The sequence below is a fragment of the Delphinus delphis genome, chromosome 7 (assembly GCF_949987515.2).
Source record: "Delphinus delphis chromosome 7, mDelDel1.2, whole genome shotgun sequence".
NCBI lineage: Eukaryota > Metazoa > Chordata > Mammalia > Artiodactyla > Delphinidae > Delphinus > Delphinus delphis.
This window is the reverse complement of record NC_082689.1, coordinates 33,597,387-33,621,120: the sequence shown is the minus strand read 5'-3', so window position 1 is coordinate 33,621,120 and position 23,734 is coordinate 33,597,387. Positions and strand designations below refer to the sequence as shown.

General features: G+C 46.8%; 1 protein-coding gene and 1 long non-coding RNA gene across 2 annotated transcripts in view; one reads left to right on the top strand and one right to left on the bottom strand.

Moving 5' to 3' along the window:
• The window catches only part of LOC132428059 (uncharacterized), a 229,320-nt gene that overhangs the window by 117,990 nt on the left and 87,596 nt on the right, over window positions 1-23,734 (bottom strand). The window lies entirely within an intron of this gene.
• On the top strand, window positions 17,038-22,729 carry FZD7 (frizzled class receptor 7). Its single transcript, XM_060016293.1, has one exon. The coding sequence runs from the start codon at window positions 18,910-18,912 to the stop codon at window positions 20,632-20,634; it is 1,725 nt and encodes a 574-aa protein (XP_059872276.1). The 5' UTR covers window positions 17,038-18,909; the 3' UTR covers window positions 20,635-22,729.

The window sequence follows — 23,734 nt, the reverse complement described above, 5'->3', positions numbered from 1 at the left end:
CCCAACTTTACAGATGAGGAAACAAGCATAGGGATGCTTCCTATGGTGGCACAGGTAGTAACTGGGAGAGCTAAGAGTCAAACCCAGGGCTTCAGGCCCCAAAGTCTGTGCTCTTAACTATCACCCTATATTGCTTGTCCACAAGTAGGTAGGTAGGTCATTTTTGGCTGTCCTTGTACTTTGAATTTTTAATTGATGATTATGTATCATTTTTTTAAGTCATTACTGAACTATGAAAGAGCTTATACTTGGAAAACAGGATGAATACTCCCAGGTATTACACAGGCCAACAGAGCAGAGCCTAAAATAGCCCCTCACACACATCCTGCTCTCCTGACTACTAATCTAGGCAACTTCTCCTCAGAGGGAGAGGGGGGTGTTCAGAGGATTAACTCCTTAACAAACTAGCACGGGGCTTTGGAACAATAGGTGGCCTGAGACTTTAATGATAATCATTGCAAAAGGGTTGAATCGAAATTCAAAACAGCATACCTGTGTTTTATTGGCTTTGGACAGATTAGCTGGAGGAAATAAGCATCCTTAAGGGATCACCTCAGTGAGAGAAGAAAACGTGTAATAAACCAAAGGTCGGAGAAGTCCCTGGTGTTTGCAGTCATGCGTCCAGGTTACTGTATCTCTGAACAATTTGCTGGATGGCTTCCTTTCAAAGGACATAACAACCAGCGTGATGCATTCTGCCGTCCAAGCGCTATATAATACGGGTGGTAATGGGCAACACTCCCGGGAGGGCGGAGGAACAGCTGTTTGTGTCACCTGGGAATGGCGTCCACATACAAACCTCATCTCTTTGACAACAATTCTAAAGTCCTCCATCACCGTCACTCACCCGCAACATTAATGACTAAAGGGGAGAAGGAGAGGAAATGCCTTAGCCCCAGAAACAGAGAGAAAGACTGGGAGAGGGACAGAGCAAGTTAATAAATAAAACAAGAGCCTGAAGGGAAGAGCTGCTTTGTCAGAATATAAATATTTCCTTTCCCCTTTTATCTTTAATGTAGTGTGAGAAGCTTATTAAAGGGAAATGCATCTCTGTCCCTGGAGCCCTCGCACAAGCCTTGCAGGGAGCTGCCAGCAGAACGGGCTCGCCTAGCCCCACGCTTATAAACTCTTCCCCACTGGAAGTGAGCGTTCACGTGCAGAGCAATAAAGAAGGGCTGAGGGAAGAAAGGGAAGCCATTGTGGCGATTAGGATCCTTATCTTGATGGTCTGGTGGCATGTTATGTTAATCATCGGGAGATGCTGAGAGACTGAGGATGAGGAATGCCTATCTGCTCAAAGGCTTGGCTTGAGATTCCAAGGGAAGCTGGCATGACTAGACTTTTACTCCACTCCATTAGAGAGAACAATATCCAAATTTAGACAAAGGGGAATTTGTCTTCAAGAGTAAGACAGACATAAAAGCTGACGAGCATCCTGTGAGTATTCATCCTCCAAGGAGCTCTCCATGGCTGCAGACCTCACATCTCCGAGAAGACAGCCAGGCTGGGCAGTCCCAATGTCCAGCCTTCTTGCTTCCAGAAACATCATTATTCCAACAGCGCAGAAGATTTTCATCCTCCATGTCTTCTTCCCAAAAGCCCTAAAAGGAGGATGGAACAGCCTGCAAAGCAACTCAGGCTAGCACAGAGCCTTGTACTCATTGGATACCCAGGAAGCTTGAATGGTATGACGCAGGGACTGTGCTGGCCCTGTTTATCACTCTACGTGTAGAGCCAAGCACGGCACCTAGTACACATGCTTTTGGATGGAAGAATTGACCACATGCATTTGGACACAATGAAGGTGTCTTTTTAGTTGGCTATCATTTCGGCCTCTTCAAAGGATCTCAGTTCTGATCAGGATTGGGGTTCTGCCAAGCTCTGGTACTGTCACATCTTTGCTGACCATTTAGAGATATTCAGCCATGTGATTACACAAGAAAAAGCCATCCATTCATCAGGTACCATAGTCTAGCCTAAGGCCAGATGGGGGTGTGGGTTGGAGACAGCTAAACTCGGCTGCCAAAAAGTGCTTCTCCTTCCTCTGGACCGAGCTGGCCCAGGGGAGCTGGCCCCAGTTGCTTTAGACTATATACTATACCTACCCCAGAGCATACATAGGCATTTATATTTCTACAGTGTAATTAATGGAAGGGACAGAAATTTTTTTAATCAGCATTTCTGGCTCTCTTGCCCGGGTATTCATATATCCCTTGCACTTAGCAAGGGTTTACTGCCATTTCAAACCCACCAGGCATCACGTAATCATTCCTGCTGCAGAACCTACTTTGCATCCCCATTCAGGCCCCGCCCCATTATGATGTCTTTTTTTGGTCTCATCCTCCCTAATTTTGTGCGTCTGGTTCCCTTTCCCACTGAACCCCATCTAGGCTGGAATAGAGACTCAGCTACAAATCAGAGGGCTCGAGTCATTGCTATTCCACTGTGCTCACCACTTTCAGGACCAATTACATCTTATGGCAATGTCTGTGTTACAGGGAAGTATATAATTCAGGGATGATGAGCCAGCCTTAGCTGGTTCCTAGGGAATTCCCTGCCCACTATTCTAAACATTGACTAAGAGCTATTTACAATACCTGATTTAATATTCCGCCTCCTACATAAGCCCTGTCCAGCCTCCCCTCAGCCCCAGCCGCTTTGGGGGCCTGGAATCTTGAGAGGGCCTATTTCCAATGTTCCCACAAACAGTCCAGAGGAGGAGGAGGTGTGGGGGAAGGGTGGCACGCACATATCTGAGGGGCAGTTGTGTGGAAGAGGGATTAAATTTATACTGTGAAGATCAATGGAAGCCTTGGAGAGGCAGATTTCAGTTCAATAGAATGAAGGACTTTTTAACAATTAAAGCTGTCGGAAAAATGGAACAGGAACCCTTTAAAGAGACCCCTCTCTCCCTGGAGTTCAGGCAGGGGTGAGATCTCTCCAGCCAGAGCTGCCCAATTGTCAGCAACACACACACTTCATGGTTGTGTACTCAGGCAGTGCCTCCAGTTCCTGAGCCAGACTACCTGGGTTCATATCCTGCCCTAAAACTTACTCGCTCTATGATCTTGGGCAAGCTATTTAGCCTTTCTAAAAAACGCAGATAAAAACACATTAGACTTTCAGGGAAATTGTGAGGGTTTCTTTTCTTTCTTTCTCTCTTTTAAATGTTTATCGAAAGAATCTTTACACAGTAAGATAGTGTTCTAAGCCTTTGGGTTCTCAAAGTTCTTACTGGTTTATAGAAGTCATAAAAGAGAGGCCACCATTTTTCACTAGCTACAACATAAAACAGCATTTTGTAATTAATTGTTATTTTACATACCTACATATGTAACACAAACCTTACTGTTTAAGCTTTCGGAAATTGTGATGAGGAAAATTCTTTTAAGCCAACAAATTGAATTGCGGAGGGTAAAGAAAGGTAGAAAACAACAACTCATTTATTCAACCAATATTTATTAAGCACCCACCTTGTGCAAAGCTTCTTGGGAAATACAAATATGGCCGACATGCAGATGTGCCTGCCTGCGGCTTGCCGGGTAGCAAGTAGCTGTTTCTGACCCTTCCATTTGCAAAAATGGGCAGTGTTCCACAGGCTCTGTAAATTTTAAAATGCTCTGTAGGGCGTTTTCAATTGGTTTGTATTCTAACAGAAATGGACAAGACAATAATATAAAGCATGGTAAAAAATATACCACTTAAAATTTTCTCTCCGTTTTCCATTAAAAGTTTAGCTTGTCTAAAGATTGTGATCATGTTGATAAACTATGTACATATTGCCTAGGAAGGAAAAATAACTTTTTTTCTTTCATTTGTACTTAGCACAGTTCTTGGTTCTGAAAGCCCTCTGCCTAAAAAGGACATGGGTAGAAATAAACATGCAATGCCCAAAATATCTTTTTTCTATGGGTGGAAGGCATCCAGATTTGGAAGAGAAAGCTTTCTCTTCGGTAGCTCCTGTGCTCTGCCGCAACTTTCAAATATCCAGCTCTTCAGCTTATTAATTCATTGGAAACACTCAATTGGAAACATGACTTTCCCTTGGCCCTGCCATTTCTACGGTATTTGCATGCTCAACTGAGCATAGAGGATGCTGGTGGCCTTCTGAGAAACCAGAAACTTTAGCCCCCATCTGCCTCAACTCTTTAAAACCATTAAAGAACAATCATAATTACCCTTTATTGAGCATTTACAACATGCCAAATACTAAGTTCGTTGCATTATCGCATTTGATCTTCATAATCCTGTGTGGCAGGTGTTAGTATTATCACCATTTTACAGATGAGGAAACTGAGGCCCAGGGCAGTTAAGCAGATTGTCCAAAGCCACATAACCAACAAGCTGCTGAACAAGGATTTAAATCTACAAAACCTCTGCTCTCAACATTACTCTCAAACTGCATCTCCAAAGAAAGAGGATAGGAGTCCCCACTATACCCAAAATGAGAACATTCAAAATAGATAATGGGAAGGACTCCCCCGGGGGTCCAGTGGTTAAGACTCTGCCTTCCAATACAGGGGCACGTGTTCGATCCCTAGTCAGGGAACTAAGATCCCACATGCCACAAAGAAAAAAAAAAAAAAAAAGTTAATGGGAAAACTACTTTAACACTCCCCCTAGCAGAGTGAAAAATGTAATATGGCTCCTGGGGGACGCCCAGCATCCTATACACCTCACAGTGAACCAGCATCCCATGAATGTCCTGGTCTTGTGATGTCCTCTTGGACAGCTGGCTACAAAAGAGCAAGACAGAAACACATCCTCAAGGAGGCTTCCACAGAATACACATGTTCACCCTGTCTGTTTGCTCTCTGGGGCTTTCTCCAGGCCAGACATACTTAGATGTTTAGGTGGTTCACACCCCTAGGTGCAGACTCAACTTCTTCCCTATACTTCTTTCCTTCCCACCAGTTTTCTTCTTCAAAGCGAGAACTGGGTTCAAAGTCCTGTTCTTTTACCCACTACCTGTGTGATTTTAGACCTCTCTTTACTTTGGTTTCCCCATCTATAAAATGGGTCCAATAAATAGTCGCCACCTCAAAGGGCTGCTGTGAGGATAAAGATTCAAGGAGATAGTGCTGGTTAAGGGTTTAGCGCAGTGCCTAACCACGGTAAGCCCTCAATAAGCATTAGCTGTTAATAAAAATAGTAATGATAAGACTAATACCAGACACCAGAGTCTGTCAGCTGGCTTTCTCTTAACCGTGTTCAAATGAAATTTAAGTCAGGGTATCATCAACCCTGGGTGCTAAGACACAGCAGGACCAATATGGTCCTCAGAACTAAGGCTTTAAAAATAACGAGTCATCTCTGGGAGCGGTGGACTAGCTTTATAAATTTTAGGCCAGGGGAAGAGGAGGAGTGAAGTTTCACAGGTAAACCAAAGCCCCTTTTGCTAGAGTGAGGAGTCTGTCGCCTCTTTTGTTTATTTCTTCTCTAAATGTTTCCTCTCCCGCCTCCTGGGCTGTTTTCAAAACTCCTCCGTTTTGGTAGCAGCTCTTCACAAGTCTGCTGGAGGCCACAGGAACAGGCCAACAGCCCCTCCCCAGCTCAAACAGCCAGCAGGAACTGCCCCAAGGCCCTCCCCTGGCTCGGGTCTGGCTGCCGCACAGTGGTTTCTGCAGCCCCGCTTCCGGCGCCTCCCTGACAAAGCACAGCTGAAGGGGCTCAGCTCAGAGCAGCCACGCCACCAGCACTCTGTGCATCTCCCGGCACAAGCCAACCCGGGGCCCCTTACTTAGCCAGTCGTCTCTAATCTTTCACTCTGGAGCTCACACAAGTCATTTCCAGTGTGAGGAGAACAGGAAGCAGAGATAGATAGATAGATAGATAGATAGATAGATAGATAGATAGATAGATAGATAGGTAGATAGATAGATAAAGTCAGGCCATTACATGCAAAGCTCTTGGATTAAAGTACAGGCCGAGGAACCCAAAAATGTGAATGCTAGTTCCATCATTCTGTGATCCCTTGGACAGTTCAGTCCATCTTGGGCTTCAGTTTTCTCATCTATAATATGAAAGGGAAGAATTACTGAACTCTGATGTCCTTTCTGAAAAATAAATCCCCAAACCATTCTCCAACTCGGCCCCTCCTTTTTAATCGCAGGATGTGCTGGCTCCTAGCCCAGTGCCAAACTCCCCTTATAATTTTGATACAAACTCAATGTCATCACCAGATTCATTTGTTCATCAGGATTATCAATTCCAAAGAACCAAATAGACATTTCTCCAAAGAAGACATACAGATGGCCAACAGGCACATGAAATGATGCTCAACATCTCTAATCACTAGAGAAATGCAAATCAGAACTACAAATGAGGTACCACCTCACACTGGTCAGAATGGCCATCATTAAAAAGTTTACAAATAACAAATGCTGGAGAGGGTATGGAGAAAAAGGGACAAACCCTCCTACACTGTTGGTAGGAATGTAAGATGGTGTAGCCACTATGGAAAACAGTATGGAGGTTCCTCAAAAAGCTAAAAATAGAGTTGCCATGTGATCCAGCAATCCCACCCCTGGAAGTATATCCAGACAAAACTATAATTCAAAAAGATACATGCACCCTTATGTTCACAGCAGCACTATTCACAATAGCCAAGACATGGAAACAACCTAAATGTCCATCGACAGATGAATGGATAAAGAAGATGTGGTAATATATACAATGGAATATTACTCAGCCATAAAAGAAAATAATGCCATTTGCAGCAACATGGATGCAACTAGAGATTATCATACTAAGTGAAGTGAGTCAGAAATAGAAAGACAAATACCATATGATATCACTTATATATGGAATCTAAAATATGACACAAATGAACTTATCTACGAAACAGAAACAGACTCACAGACATAGACAACAGACTTGGTTCTGTGGGGGAGGGACGGATTGGGAGTTTGGGGTTAGTAGATGCAAACTATTATATAGGGAATGGATAACAACAAGGTCTTACTGTATAGCACAGGGAACTATACTCAATATCCTGTAATAAACCCTAATGGAAAAGAATATTAAAAAAAGAATGTATATATGTATAACTAAGTCACCTTGCTGTACAGCAGTAATTAACACAACATTGTAAATCAACTATACTTCAATTTTTTAAAAATTATTAATTCCTTGATGGCAGGGATACATTATATTCCCAGCAGTGCCTAGCACACTGTAATCTGTAAATATACATTTTTTAAAATAAATGAAGGCCATGCCATTTTATTTCAACTTAAGATGTGCCTTACTCATTCATTCAATCAATCAATCACTTATTGAGCACCGCTCTGTGCCTAGCGCGGTATCCCACTGCAGTGTAACTACCCAAGACTTGAATAAACTTCTGTGACTACTTAAAATCAAAGTAACTGGTGACTGAGGAGGGGAATTACAAGCAAGGAGGGATTCCTCAATATATGAATAAGAGAGTTAGCTAAGAAATAAAGAGCTTCTCTGTTCCCCTCCCAGAGACTTCTGATAGCCAGCATCCTGATAAAAGTTGCTTTTACCAGCTTCACACTTTCAAAGCCAAAATTAACACCATACAACGGAAGGCCCCACATGAATTCAGAAGGCAAGACCCGAGCCAGGGAGAGAGTCCGATTTGCAAATGAAAAAGAAACCTCAAAGCCCTCTCTAGTCTCAACCAAGCTCCCTCCGCCCTCTCTTAACCACCTCTCTCCAACCTGCCACCTTCCTTTAGGGACCCTGCCAGGTTGCTCGGACACAGCCACGCCTCAGCTCTTCCCGCAGGTGAAGGTATTGTCAAATTAAATCACAAAGAGGGGCAGCCGGTCTGCAAGGATCTGTGTTTATTTAGTAAATAGGTTGATGGCCCTCATTTGTGGAGATTAAGAGTTAATTTCTCAACGCAAAGTGAGCCATTTCTCGAAGGGCAGCCCCAGATAATTAACAGGAAAAAACAAAATTCAAATGCCTTCCCCCACCCTCCTGGCCCCTTGCCAACCAGTTTCGGCCTTTTGGTGGCCTCTCCTGCAAGGTAGCCATAGGCCCCGGCTTCAGAGAGTTTCTGACAGAGAAGAGAGAGGATTTGGTAAACAAAGGCTTAGGAATTCTTTAGGCCCCTTTAAACTGACATCTGGCAAATTCGAGATCCCATAACAGTTTCTCTCTCTCCCCCCGCCCCAGCTTTGAAAGGCAAATGTTTTGAGGTTTGTGTTTTGTCCCATTCACAGCGTTTTTAATCAAGCGGAGTCAAACCACTTTGTCTACACCTTAGTTGAAGAGCCTGGCTCTAGAGCTTAAAGTACTATTTTACAATAGGAGGGGGGAGCCAGGGAGGGGGAGCAGGAACTAAGTGGAAACGTGAACGAGAAGAAAAGCGATGGGTAAGTGGCCCTCGAGGACGCTCTCAGGGGGCTGTGTGCTTGCCTTCTGGGCACATGTCGGGCACAGACGGTCAGCGAAGGGGCTGCTCCGGGCCAGTCATCAGGAGCTGGGAAGAGACTGGCTCAGCTTTGGGGGTAACTCCCACAGAACATTCGACAAAGCCCCTACTGTGGGAAGTCCTGGCCCAGGGGAGGAACCCCCAAATAAGCCAATCACAGATCACAAAGCCCAGCTTCCTGGCCTTACTGATGAAGAAACAGGCCCACAGAGGTTAACCGATTCACCCAAGGCCAAGGGGTTAGTGGCTGGATCAAGACCCCGAGAATTCTTCTCATTTCCTTAGCTGTAACTGAAGCCTTTCCTCTGTTTGATCCTCTGGAGAAAGAAATGCACCACATCCATCTTAAAACAAGTTTCCCTTACTCGGGAAGACAGTTAAATGACTTCCTATATTTTTCCAAGTGAAACAACCAAATATTTTCACCTCGTCTTCTCATCAGCTGTTTGGGATCCTGGCTGCACGTTCGATGCACATGGTAAGATTTTAAGGAGATTCTCTTGGGTAGGACCCAGGAACTAGTTTTTTTTTCTTTTCTTTTCTTAAGTAGATTTTTAAAAGTGACTTTATTTATTTATTTTTTGCTGCGCGCACGGGCTTTCTCTAGTTGCAGCGAGCGGGGGCTACTCTTCGTTGTGGCGAGCAGGTTTCTCATTGCGGTGGCTTCTCGTAGAGGAGCACAGGCTCTAGGCATGTGGGCTCAGTAGTTGTGGCTCACAGGCTCTAGAGCGCTAGTTGTGGCTCGCAGGCTCTAGAGCACAGGCTCAGTAGTTGTGGCGCACGGACTTAGTTGCTCTGCGGCATGTGGGATCTTCCCGGACCAGGGCTCGAACCCATGTCCCTTGCATTGGCAGGCGGATTCTAAACCACTGCGCCACCAGAAGTCCTTAAGTAGATTTTTTTATTATTAAATTTCTCCACCACTACCCCCACCTCCCCTTTGAGGATCACCTTTTTTTAAAATTAATTTTTAGTGGAGTATAGTTGCTTTACAACGTTGTGTTAAGTTTCTGCTGCACAGCAAAGTGAATCAGCCGTACGTATACACAATCCACTCTTTTTCAGATTTCCTTCCCATTTAGGTCACCACAGATCATTGAGTAGGGTTCCCTGTGCTAAAAAGCAGGTCCTCATTAGTTATCCACTTCATACACAGTAGGGTATCTATGTCAATCCTAATCTCCCAATTCGTCCCACCCCCTCTCCCCACCTTGGCAACCATAAGCTTGTTCTCTGCATCTGTGACTATACCTCTGCTTTGCCAATAAGTTCGTACCATCCTTCCAGATTCCACATATAAACGATACCATACAACACCTGTTTTCCTCCTTCTGACTTTCTTCACTCCACATGACAGTCTCTAGGTCCATCCACATCTCTGCAAATGACACCATTTCATTCCCTTTCACGGCTGAGTAATATCCCATTGTATATATGTACCACAGAAGATCACTTTTTAATTTATTCGGGTTAGTCACTCTTCCTACTGGTTCCTTCATGCCACTTAATTTGGTTCATGTATCCCAATGTATGTTCAATTTAAAACATTTCACAGTCAACCCACATTTAGCTTGTGGTCTATCCTGATTCCCAGATCTTGTCCTTAGCTAGTCTTTCACCATTCTGTATTTCTGTAACTTTTAGGTTTTTAAATTATTTCACTGAACTCCATCTGAATTGTTCAATTTGATTCAACAAATGGAAACTTGTGAAAGGCAAAGGAGAAAAATAAGACACAGTTCCTATTCTCAAGGACCTTTGAGATGAATAGGTAGGATAAGGTAGGCACTAAAATAGAAGAGAGAATAGAAGTCATATCATAAGAGCTATAGCACCTTCAAAGAAAGATGGTGAAGAAAACTGACATTCGATGAGTACCTATTATGTGCCAAGCCCCATGAGACAAATTAGGATTAGGCTTGGCTGAGAGGCATAAGAAAACCTAAAATAATGTTGCTTAAACAAGTCATAAGTTTACTTTTATCTCATATTGGAGAAATCCAGAGGGAGTCCATGACAGGCTGGTATGGTGCACCACAGTGCTAGGGACCCAGGCTCCTCCTATCTCTTTCTTTTTTCCAAGGTTACCTCATGGTTCACAGCAGCCTCCAGACTTCCAGCCATCGGGGGGAGGCGGGCAGCACATCTACCCACTTTGTGTTGAATACAACAACACAGCTGATGCTCCACTGGCCAGAACTTAACGGATGAACACATAGAAGGCTTTTATATGGAGTCTTTATTCCAAGTGGTCATATGTCTGGCTAAAGACTGGGGGCTCCACTACCATGAAAGAAGGGGGAAACATATATTGAGGGGCAATGTGCAGCCTCTGCACCTTGCTAAGGACTTTATATATGCTTTAGAGCATTTATTTCTCTTTCTTATAACAGCTCAGAAGAAAGAGTTCTCTTGGGTCTTTATAGATAATTCCTATCTTGCAACACTTTTGCAATCATTCAATTGAGTCAACTCAGTGTCAACTGCAGTCCTAGGAAGTATCTTCTCAAATGCTTTATCCAGGCCATTGAGCAAGAGGAAGGTGACTGCAAGTCAGCCTTGTTAGTCAACCCTGAATGGTTGCCTCTCCTGGGCTGGTGCTGAGCCTCGGAGGTCAGCCTTCCACAGCCGTGGGCCCATGCCCCAGGAGAAAGCCAGAAGAGACCTGTGTTTTCACCCTTTTGCAGACCCCAGCACTATGGTTAGTGAGGTTCTCTCTAGTTGCTAGAGCAGACAGGCAGGCAGGTGACTTCATTAATGGGGATAGTAGGATTCCAAGGGAAGGAGCTAGGAAACGCTCTTGTGACGTGGTCTTCTCATCTTCTTTTAAAACAGGTGTTCCTTCTCCTCTTCCATCCATCCTTTATTCCCTCCTTCCCTCCTTTCCTTCCTTCCTTCCTTTTTCCCTTCCTCCTTTCCTTCCTTCCATCCATCCTCTCTTCCTTCCTCCCCTTCTCCCATAGTATTCCACCGTGAGAGGTCTTTACTATCCTGTCTTTCCATCCGCGCTCCTGTTACCACCATCTAATTGCTCTCCCCACTCACCTCACTACATCATGGCTCTTGCTTCCCCTAGGCTTCTACTCCTTCCTGGTTTCGGCTTGTTCCTTTCTCATTGAATGTTTCTCAGCTTTTCTTGTCAATGTATTTTACACTCAGACTCCCCCAATGAAAGGATCTGATTGGGTGGCCACTGTATATCCAGTGGGCACACATGTTGGACAGAGGTCTGATGCCAGACAACCTCATGGCTGGGTCAGATGCTTGCCTATTCCTGGCTCAATCATCTGGGGTTAGGGTTCATAGAGTACAGGGGGCAAGGATGGCAACATTAGTCTGAGGAAATGCTGTGAATGAACTGTAGGAGTAGCAGCTGTTACCTTTTAGAATAGCCACTGTGAACTCACTGAGCTTCATAAATGAAAGTCTCAGACCTAACATTACACCCTGCAACCAGACGTTCATCCAACCACCCCCCCTTTCTCTCTCTTATCCTCTCTTACACATACACACACGCACACACCCCTCATCCTCCTTGATGGTTCTCATTATTCCATCCTTCAGTTCAAAACCTTATCAAGTAGAGTGAGGACTTTATGCAAGACCAGAGACCTTCTATGAGGCATCAGTGACACAATACAGCTTTGTAATACGAGTCTGGGTCAGCAGTTCTCAAACCTGACTAATTCAAAAGAATCACCCGGTCAGCTTTTAAAAGTTAAATCTCCAAGTCCAACGCCAGAGATTCTGACTCAACATGTCTGAGGTGGGGCCCAAACTTCTGAAAAAACTCCTTAGGTGATGCTGATGACCGATCAGGTTTGAGATCCACTGCTCTAGCGCCCATGTTCTTTCTTCTAGAAGGTTCTGGGGGATTTTATTACTACTTTGAGTCTTCTTCCTGCAGCTTTTCCTAGCTCTCTGCTGACTGTCCTGGCCTGCCAAGGTGGGGAGGGCCTGGTACCCTGTCAAATTTCCCATCTGCCCTAGTGGCTGTAGCAGAGCGCCCACATTTCCTAATCTAGAACTCACTGGTGCAGTTTCAGTAACGGGAATTAACTTGTTCCTTGGAAAATTAGAAAAAAATAGTGGTCATTACCGAGTGGGTTTGAAACCTATATAATATTCAGAGGGTCATCACCAATCTAGGCTTGATAGCCCAAGCCTAGAAAGTCTGGGGTTTCTCTAAATTTTAGAATGGCTTTTGATCCGACATATAAAAGGACCAAAATTAGTGATATTTACCATGAAGACATCAAGTAGCAGTGCAATGTGAAGTGAAAAATGTTATATAGATCAGGTTTTAGTCCTGGCTTTGCTACTATAAAAAGGATCTTATACCTGGAACCTTGAAGGATTGTTATAAAATTAGAGTTCGTGTACCTAAAGCACCTGGTACCTTATAAATGGTGGTCATTCTATTAAAAATATAACTGTTTTGGATGCTCTAAATCATCTGAAAAGAGTAAGTCCTTATAAATCCAGTGGTGTGCTAGAATCAGCCCTTAGGGGCTCGTGAGAGCTGATTATGTGCATCTTTTCCAAACCCCAAGTTCAGTAACATCATGTAGCTGGAAATTGGCCATGGTATCAGTATTCACACCATGGAAATTGGTAAGTGTATAGGTCAGGGCTTATTTCCTGGAGACCTAGTTATTAAACATTTACCAGCATACCACTGTAAAAAATCATAACCTCAGCAAAGAGCCAACACCATAAAATATGTACCTAACTTGGTCTTTTATTTATCTCTATGATTTGCATCCATATAACCAAACCAGGATTCTGCCCACATGATATTTTGCCCACAGATCACGAAGCATTTTGTAAATATTATCTCATTAATTCCCACAACACCCTGGAGAGCTAGAGATGTTAAGTGACTTGCCTGAGGCAGGACAGGAAATCAGTGATGAAAAGCAGAACTAAACCAGTCTGTGCTAACACCTCTGCCACACTTCCTACACATCATTATTGTCCAGACTGGCATAAAGCCACGGGTAGTGATTACCAATGATGTTTTTACCTCATAACCCAAATAGCCAATAGTCAAAGACTTGGTCCAAATGCTTGGTCCTTTGAGTACAAATCTGACTCCCAAGAACGGCTCCCTTCTGCACTTGGAGGTTTTTCCCCTGGGTTGCTGATGGTCTGGTGTTAATCAACTTTCCCACATTCTTTCTCCCTCTAGTCCAATGACATGTGTTTGAAAAAGACAGTTGGCCAGAGAGAGTTAGGGTTTTGTTCTGACTCCAGTAGATGCAACTGGCATTATAACCAAGCAACATGGGTTGTTATTTGTGACCCTTTCTCTGGACACTGCAAGGGCAGAGACCCAAGAGTTGTGTCTCTCTGAGGCCTTATCTCCATAACACTTTGGGAAGGAATAAGTAACCCTTGTGGTGAACCACCTGTACAGGGGCTCACCCTTCAATGGGTTTTCACACTCTAGAGTAACTCTGCTGCCCCTTGACTGTGGGTAGACTTAGTTTCTTGCTTCTAAGGAATAAAGTAAGGCAAAAGTGACAGCATGTCACTTCCAAATTAGATTACAAAAAGACCATGACTTCTATCTCTCGGGAGCAAGGTGCCATGCTATAAGTGGCCTCATGAGAGCTGCACATAGCAAGGAACAGATGTCTCTGGCCAACAGCTAGCAAGAACCTGTGGCCTGCCAAAAGCTACGTTATGAGCTTGGAAATGGATCCTCCTCCAATCGAGCCTTGAGGTAACTGCAGCCCTGACCAACACCCTGATTGCTGTCTTGTGGGAGACCCCAAGCTAGAAGACCAAGCTAAGCACACCCAGATTGCTAACACACAGAAACTATGAGATATTAAATATTTGCTGTTTGAACCTGCTGTGTTTGGGGGTAATCTGTCATACAGCTACAGATAACTAATACAGTCCTCAGCCAACAAGGAAAATGGTCAAGTAGACTCAATCACTGGCTCTACCACACAAGCCACCTCTACATGGGAGGGCCTAGCATACCCAACAGGACATCAGCATGGCCCTCCTCTAACTCCTCTCATTCAATCTAGACATCTCTCACTTTCATAACACTTAGGGATAAAAATGTTCCCATTTTTTGAATGATCCAACACCCCAAACTAAAATGAAAAGAAGTTAATGGCAACCTGCAATTGGAAATTCCAAGTCCTCAATGTTATAAAGTCACAAACTGTCTGGTAAAAGAGAGGCCAGAAAGGAAAGTATATGCTAAAAGCTGCCCTTTTGGGTCTTGCATTAATAATTCTTGCAGCTGGAGTTTCACTACAACCACGGGATTGTGGCACCACGAAGGTGGCCATTTTCAAATCTGGCCTGACATCAGAATGTAATTCAACTAGATAAACCTGGGACTTGGCCAAGATAAGTAACATTTAAATAATTGAAGCCAATGAATAGCATCACTTTTCTATGGAACCATACGACTATGATGTGAAGAAATAAAAGCCTTTGTTGTTTTAAAGGGCAGGGACAATTGGAAGTTTTGCAGCAGACGGTTACAAAATTTTCCACCCTTAGCTCTCCAAAGAAGATACCAGTTAATGGCTTTGGGAGTTGGGTGTGGAAGTTGTTACTTGGAAAAGACAATTAAATTGATTCTGAACAGATGTGAACCAATGTTACTACATTTATCATAGAGCCTAAAACAGACTATTTAGGCCCCTACACTGTGAGCTTACTTTTCTGAACTACTCCCTTTTATTACTTAGCTCCTTGAAATCAGCATTCTATATCAGGCAAGGCATAGAAAGCTACCACACCCCTCTCACAAACAGCAAATTCTTATTTTTCAGAATAATTTTGGAGTGGTTTTTTAAAAATCATCCTAAAAAACACTACACTCTCCACAAAATTGGCTTTGCTTCTCTGTTTTTTGCACTTGTCTGCCTGGGTCAGAGAAAGAGGACTCCCATCTGTGATACATTTCATCTAGATAAATAGGGCTGGGTTTTCTTCACTTTACATGTAGATTGTTTTAAAAATATATCATTTGTCCCTCGTATTTTTTTTTAAAGATTTATTTTATTTATTTTTGGCTGAGTTGGGTCTTTGTTGCTGCATGTGGGCTTTCTCTAGTTGCAGAGAGCGGGGGCTACTCTTCGTTGCTGAGCCAGGGCTTCTCATTGCGGTGGCTTCTCTTGCTGCGAAGCACGGGCTCTAGGCGCGTGGACTTCAGTAGTTGTGGCTCACGGGCTCTAGAGCGCAGGCTCAGTAGTTCTGGCACACGGGCTTAGTTGCTCCGCGGCATGTGGGATCTTCCCGGACAAGGGCTCGAACCCGTGTCCCCTGCATTGGCAGGCGGATTCTTAACCACTGCGCCACCAGGGAAGCCCCTGTCCCTCGAATTTTTTAAGGGCTCTCTTTTTTTCCCCTCTTTTTCAAAAATGATTCCTATTACCTCAGCAGGGAGTTGTCTGGGGCTATAATATGAGGAGAAGAAGCTCATAACTAAACTGGTTTTAGTGGTATTTAAGATAGTATTTTATCCTGTCAGTTTTCATTTTATTAGATGACAGTGCTTGTAATTTCTCCCTCAATAAGCAAAGATGACTTAGATCAGTGGCCTGATGAATAAGCACGAACATTTGATTTAGAAAAGGAGACCATCCTGGAGCTGGCAGAGAGAAAAAAGGATTTCCAACCCCCCACCACACACACTTTAAATGACAAAGCAAAGAAGCAGCACCGTCTTTAAACAACATCTTTCAAGGCAATCAATATCAAGGCTCCCCAGGGTTAGGTGATAAGAATAATAATTTAGAAAGAAAATGAGGAGCCCTTAAAAAATACAAGGAGGCAATGAAACATTTTAAAAGAAAATATTATTAATCCTTCCTATTACCTTGAGGCAGACACTCCAAAAGAAAGAAAGAAGGAAAGAAAAAAAAAAGTCCTGGGTGTGAAGGGAAAACTGATGCTTTGGAAGAAAAAGATGAGGACTCCTGTTGCGGGCCGGACGGAGAATGGGAGCAGTCTGACACCCTACCTTGGCCTAAATGATTCAGCCCTCCAGACCCATTAACAAGAGTGGAGAAGGACAAAGAACTGTGAAGTGGAAGGACAGATTCCCCGTAAACCAGTAATAGAAAAGAAAGGAAAACAGAGGAAGCCAAAGTCTCCCATAGAAGGGAACCCAATTAACTGTCTTCGATTTCAGGATCAGTGTTTTCTTGCTGGAGAAGAGGCTCACTGGGGGCAGCAGAGGCAGCAACTTCTGCAAACATGCATCCTGATCAGAAATCCCTCAGGGCTCTAGCGCCTGAAACTGAGCTGGCAGGAGTGAGGGCTCAGCCAGGAGTTAACACTTTTTAAGGCATAGAATTGCTGTGCGTGTGCGTGTGTGTGTGACAGAGAAGCAGATTTTTCCTTTCTCAACATGTCACTTTCCTGCATAGGAATTCATGATATTCCTCGCAGTCCAGCCAGAGAGGAGAAACACCCCCCCGCCCCCGCCCCCGCCCCCGTAACTTCTGATCTCGCCGGGAGTAACCAGAGAGAGCGCGCCCGCGCCCACTGCCTTCAGCCGGGCGAAGATTTGACCGGGAACAAAAGGACGCTCGCCAATCAGAAAACGCTACCCGAGAACAAGGATAACTACTCTTTGTGTTTTGAAAACCCTTTAATTAGCAAATGCCCTTGGTTTCTAATACGCATGAAAACTTTTCTACGGAAATTCTATGGATCAAAATCATTGCTTCTGCGACGAAGGTGGGATCCCGAAGGGCCACGCGTCGCAGAACTAAGGAAAACAAGGCAATCAAATACTCGCTTTAAACCGTACAGTGTTCCTGGACACTCGGCCGCAGGTTTTTTTACCGTAATTTTCCCCAACACTGTCTTAGTTTTCTAATGACTTCTCTAAAGCTATACCAGATCCCTAGACTCTGGGCCGTGCGCTCGGTCAAGGCGGGCTGGGGCCTGGGTCCCCCGCGCCCGCCGCTCCCCGGCTCTCTCCCCTCAGAGGGGTCTGCACTTACTCGGGCCTTAAGCCGGCCCCCTCCGCCCGACTCCGATTTCTCCCTGGACGCGGCCCCTCCTCCTTTTTACCGCGGGGAGAGGGGGTGAGAGGGGATTGTGGCCTCACGTGGTCTGAGTCCCGGGAGAGAAAAGCAATCCGCGAGGCGCACCCCTTTCTTGCCCCATACCGAACCCCACATTTAGGATCCCGCTACCTAAAAGCGCCCAGCCAAACCCAGCATTTTCAGCCCGGGGAGAGCTAAAGTGGCTCCGGATTACGTCTCTCTCCGCTGAGGCGCTGCTCTATTCTCAGCTTCTCCTTGCAAAAGCCTTGCCCGGTGTGCGCCCTTCGGTTTAGGAATGTGTATTTTAGTGTATCCGGAAGAGGAACAAATCTTTCAAGCAAATTCCCTTTCTGGTGCGCTCCCCCCCTCCCCAGGCGAGCGAATTCAGGGTAAAAGTTTTTCTTAACTTTTCCCTCCCAGCCCCCTGCCCCTCCCCTCAGGAATCCGCCCAGAGCGCTGCGGACAGTGCCTCTCCGGTTCCCTAGCCCGCCCCTTCCGACTTCCACCCAATCCAAAGGCGGCCACACAGAAAACAAAGGCTGCCATTGGGCCTCCCTGGAGCTCGAGGGCCCGCCCCCGGAGTGGTTTGTGAATGGGGGGAGGGGAGGGGGCGGGGCGGCCCGGAACCCTGCAAGCCCGACGCTTCTTCTGGCGAGTTGAGCGGCTCCGAGGCGTTACTCTGCGCTCCCTCCCGGCGGGCGGCGGTGGCTGCGGGCGCTGGGACTCACCAGCCAGGGTTGCGCGGGGCTGGAGAGGCCAGGCCCAGGCCAAGGGCACCGGGATCTCGCAGCTTTGGACGCAGTGTGACTGGATTTCTTGAAAGAACTCGCTGAGCTCTTGGCTCCAAGAAGCCGATCGGACTCAGCGAGAATCAGCCGTTTGGCTAAAACTTGGGGCCAAGATTTTGGGGCTGAAGAAGGAGCGGGGAGTGGAGAAGGAGGCGAAGGAGGAGGAGGCGGCGGCGAGCGGAGCCTCGAGGCGAGGAGGCGGAGCAGCACCGTAGAGGCGGCGGCTTTGGCTAGCAAGCGGCGGCGCCCGGCTCTCGCCTGCTCGGGGGCCGGACTTGTTGTGGGGGGCGCGCGCGTTACTGTGCGCTGTGAGTCAAGAGACTTGGGCAAACTTTGAAGGGTAACCGGAGACGCTTGTTGCTCCTCGCCGCAGAAAAAGCCTCACCGTTACGTCGCGGCGAGCGGAGAAGGCGGCCCCCGCCGGCGCCCCCGGCCCAGGCAGACGAGTTTGGGCCCCCGGCTGCTGCGCGAGTGCCGGGCGGAGGTGGCGGCGGCGCCCCCGCAGCGCGAGCACCCCAGCTGCAGCGCCCTCGGCTGCGCACCGCCCACGGCCCAGCCCCGGCGCCGCGAAGACTCTCATGCGCCCGGCGCGGCGGCGCCTCCCCGGATCCCAGCCTTTCCCGGCTGCCTTGTCGCGATTCTCGGGCTGAGAACGCCGCTGCACCCGCGGCCGGCGATGCTGGGCCCCTGCGCGGCACCGTCGCGCTCGCCTCTGGGCCTGTGTACTCTGGTGATTGCGCTGCTGGGCGCACTGCCCGCGGGCGCCGGGGCGCAGCAGTATCACGGCGAGAAGGGCATCTCAGTGCCGGATCACGGCTTCTGCCAGCCCATCTCCATCCCGCTGTGCACGGACATCGCCTACAACCAGACCATCCTGCCCAACCTGCTGGGTCACACGAACCAAGAGGATGCGGGCCTCGAGGTGCACCAGTTCTACCCGCTGGTGAAGGTGCAGTGTTCTCCCGAGCTGCGCTTCTTCCTGTGCTCCATGTACGCACCCGTGTGTACCGTGCTCGATAAGGCCATCCCGCCGTGCCGCTCTCTGTGCGAGCGTGCCCGCCAGGGCTGTGAGGCGCTCATGAACAAGTTCGGCTTCCAGTGGCCTGAGCGGCTGCGTTGCGAGAACTTCCCTGTGCACGGCGCCGGAGAGATCTGCGTGGGCCAGAACACTTCGGACGGCTCCGGCAGCGCGGGAGGCGGCCCCACCGCCTATCCCACCGCGCCCTACATGCCCGACCTGCCCTTCACCGCGCTGCCTCCGGGGGCCGCTGACGGCAGGGGCCGCTCAGCCTTCCCCTTCTCGTGCCCACGCCAGCTCAAGGTACCCCCCTACCTCGGCTACCGTTTCCTGGGGGAGCGCGACTGCGGCGCCCCTTGCGAGCCGGGCCGCGCCAACGGCCTCATGTACTTTAAGGAGGAAGAGAGGCGCTTCGCCCGCCTCTGGGTGGGCGTGTGGTCAGTGCTGTGCTGCGCCTCGACGCTCTTCACCGTGCTTACCTACCTAGTGGACATGCGGCGCTTCAGCTACCCAGAGCGGCCTATCATCTTCCTATCGGGCTGCTATTTCATGGTGGCCGTGGCGCACGTGGCCGGCTTCCTGTTGGAGGACCGCGCGGTGTGCGTGGAGCGCTTCTCAGACGACGGCTACCGCACGGTGGCGCAGGGCACCAAGAAGGAAGGTTGCACCATCCTCTTCATGGTGCTCTACTTCTTCGGCATGGCCAGTTCCATCTGGTGGGTCATCCTGTCGCTCACCTGGTTCCTGGCGGCCGGCATGAAGTGGGGCCACGAGGCCATCGAGGCCAACTCGCAGTACTTCCACCTGGCCGCGTGGGCGGTGCCCGCTGTCAAGACTATCACCATCCTGGCCATGGGCCAGGTGGACGGGGACCTGCTCAGCGGGGTGTGCTACGTGGGCCTGTCCAGCGTGGACGCGCTGCGGGGCTTCGTGCTGGCGCCCCTGTTCGTCTACCTCTTCATCGGCACGTCCTTCCTGCTGGCCGGCTTCGTGTCGCTGTTCCGCATCCGCACCATCATGAAGCACGACGGCACCAAGACCGAGAAGCTGGAGAAGCTCATGGTGCGCATCGGCGTCTTCAGCGTGCTCTACACCGTGCCGGCCACCATCGTTCTGGCCTGCTACTTCTACGAGCAGGCCTTTCGCGAACACTGGGAGCGCACCTGGCTCCTGCAGACGTGCAAGAGCTACGCGGTGCCCTGCCCGCCCGGCCACTTCCCGCCCATGAGCCCCGACTTCACCGTCTTCATGATCAAGTACCTGATGACCATGATCGTAGGCATCACCACTGGCTTCTGGATCTGGTCCGGCAAGACGCTGCAGTCGTGGCGCCGCTTCTACCACAGACTCAGCCACAGCAGCAAGGGGGAGACTGCGGTATGAGCCCCGGCCCCTCCCCCACCCTTCCTTCTCCCACCCCCTAGCAGGGGGAAAGGCGCGGTAGGGGAAGAACTGCGGGGTAGGGGGGGGCTTGTTTCTGTCACCTTACGCTCCAGTGAGAAGTGACCTAGAAGTGAGAAGATATAGGTAGAGATATACGTGGGTTTGGAAAAGAGGCCTGAGTGGAAAGACGGTTTGGATGAAAAGACTTCTGGCAAAGACTTGCAGGATGATGACGGTCATCATCATGTTAATCCTGTACGGTACGGACCGACCTGGGTCAATCGAAAAGATTGAGATCAGAAGGTTGCTGTGAGTTCTTCTCGGCTCTGGGGCCGAACTGGGACTGTGAGCGATTCCCCTGCTGCAAGACAAGTGGCCTGTCCTCACTCCTGTGAGGCCCGGGTGAAAGGCACAGCTCTGTCTGCGGCGGCTGCTTTGTTGGGAAAAGGGAGGACTCCCTGCAGAGTCCTTGTTAAGCGGTGGTCAAACCGTAATCTCTTTTCACTGGGGCCATACTGGAGCCCAGATGGGTTAATTTCCAGGGTCAGACATTACAGTCTCTCCTCGCCTGCCTCCTCCCGCCTGTCTTTCCTCCTCTGCTCCTTTCAAGTCTTGTAAAGTAAGCATTTTGAAGTCTTGGGAGGCCTGCCTCCTAGAATCCTAATGTGAGGATGCAAAAGAAATGAAGCTAACATTTTGCAGCAAGGGAAAGACGGCGAGTAGTAGGTATTTCTACTACTTTTTTTCTTTTCTGGGGAAGGCAGGAGGAAGAAAGAAGGGTGTTTTATTTGGTTTAATACCCTGAAAAGAAGTGATGACTTGTTGCTTTTCAAAACAGGAATGCATTTTCCCCCCTGTCTTTGTTGTAAGAGACAAAAGAGGAAACAAGTGTCTCCCTGTGGAAAGGAACAACTGTGAAGAAGACAGCAACTTTTATAGGCAAAGCAGCGCAAATCTGAAGTTTCCCTTTGAATGTTAATTTGGTTGCGATAAACATTCCTTTTTAAGGAAAAGTGAAGGGCAGTGTGCTTCCATACCCCTTTCTGTCAGAGGTTCTGAGTTGGCTAAAGGAAATGCAAGGGGTTTTGTTGTGTTTGTTTTAAGTAAATTTAATTCAGAACACATGATCTAACAGGCTCTGTTAAAACGTTCAGGGAAATCTCCCACTTCATTTTTTCTTCTTCCCATAAACCTGCATTTAGGGTATTTTTTCTATTTTTTTCACTCCAATTTGAATCCTTCAAGATAAAAGGAGAAGCATAATGCCTTTAGCCTCATAATAAAGGAACGTTAAATTTTTTAAAAAGTAAAAAAGCATTTTGTCCTGTTTCCTTTGTTCCATAAATCCGTTTATAAAATATCATGTGTATGCTGACCCTGTCTTTGTGTGGCCGGGTGGGAAGGTGACCTGCAGAAATGACAGTGAGTGAAGCGGACAGTTCAAACCATGGGCCCCATTTTTAAGGAAAGTCATTAAAAGAAGGTAAACTTCAAAGTAATTCTGGAGTTCTTTGGAATGTGCTGGATGACTTAAATTTATTAATCTTAAATCATGTACTTTTTTTTCTATAATAGAACTCCAATTCTTTTGCGTAATGGGCTAAAGCTGAGCAGAGAATCATGGGAGCTAACCTTTACTCCACCTTTGACACCACCCTCCAATCTGCCAACACTATCCTATTTCTCAAAACAGTCTTTAAATGCTGTTTTAAATAGTTTTTAAATCATAGAGGGTACTGTCAGGAGTACAAGTTGCTTTATATATGTAATGTTAGGTTGAGTGGAGCTGCTTTTTATATTAAAGTTAACATTGACCTTGTGTTCCTTAAACCTCCAAAACTGTCTGATTTGTCAGATTTTTAAAACTCCCACTACACAGTTTTTGGCATCTTTTGTGTTGTATCTCTTGCATGTGAAATTTGTAAAATAGAGACAAGTGCAGTATGTATATTTTGTAAATCTCCCATTTTTGTAAGAAAATATATATTGTATTTATACATTTTTACTTTGGATTTTTGTTTTGTTTTGCCTTTAAAAATCTACAAGGAAGCCCCACTTTATCACTTGTACAGATCACAAATAAATTTTTTTTTAAATACAAAGTGAACGTATACTTAGTTTATGGTTCCTATGTAAGCCAAAGAATAGAATGTTGTATTATGGAAAGATGGTATGGAGGTATGCCACTGTATGTGTCCCTCATAGAGGAAGATGTTATATATATTAAGGTCTTTTTTTCTTGCCTTTTAAAACACAGAGTGTGATGAATGCCTTCACTGTCCTTTTTTTTTTTTTCTGTTGTTGTTGCTTCCGGCCTCTCTCCACACCACCCTACCACACACACCACTAAGCTTTTTCACATCCTGCTCTGGATAAATTACTGAAGGTACCGAATAAGCATCTCTTTTAGAGGGGTGCTGTGTGATCCATGTTTTTACTACCCTTCAGGCATACAGTCCATATTTGAAAGAGGACTAGATATTTTTGGTCCACTTTTCTGGAGATGTTTTCCTTGGGAAGAATTCTGAGATTTTTTTTTTTTTTTTTTAATCACTGATTGGTGTTTTTGTATGCTAAAGTCCCTTATCTAAAGTGTAGGGACTTAAATCCTTTGGGTTCAGGTGGTTGGGAAAGTCTGTAGTTGATTCCAGAGATCATAACAGGGGCATTGCACGTGGAGCCTTCCCAGCTGTAGGCTTCACTCTACCTTGTAGGTCAATTGAGCCAGAGGTCAAGTGATTCCCCAAGATGGCAGTGACTCAGCAGCTCCGGCAGGAATAGACTCCACGCCTGACCCCAGGATGGCCTCAGAAGCCACTGAAGCTATTCTTTCCTCTTGTCAGAGAGGCTAACTTTGGAATCAGATTAGACCGAGAAGCCTTCGCTATCCAGGCACTTTGATATTAAACAGTCCCTCAGGGAAATAATAAAGGCATTCTAAATACTTCCAATACAAGCCTCGTTAGCTTTTTTTGTTGTTGTTGTTTCACTTTAATTCAGGTGTCTATTTGCTGGCTTTTCATAATAGAGTCCCCTCATTCTCTGGCAGTCATCACAGCAGCAGACAGGACGCTGCTGTTTCTCCTTCCCTGCTTTGGCT

Excerpts from the sequence above, each read along its gene's own strand:
- FZD7 (XM_060016293.1), top strand. The coding sequence starts at position 18,910 with ATGCTGGGCCCCTGCGCGGCACCGTCGCGCTCGCCTCTGGGCCTGTGT.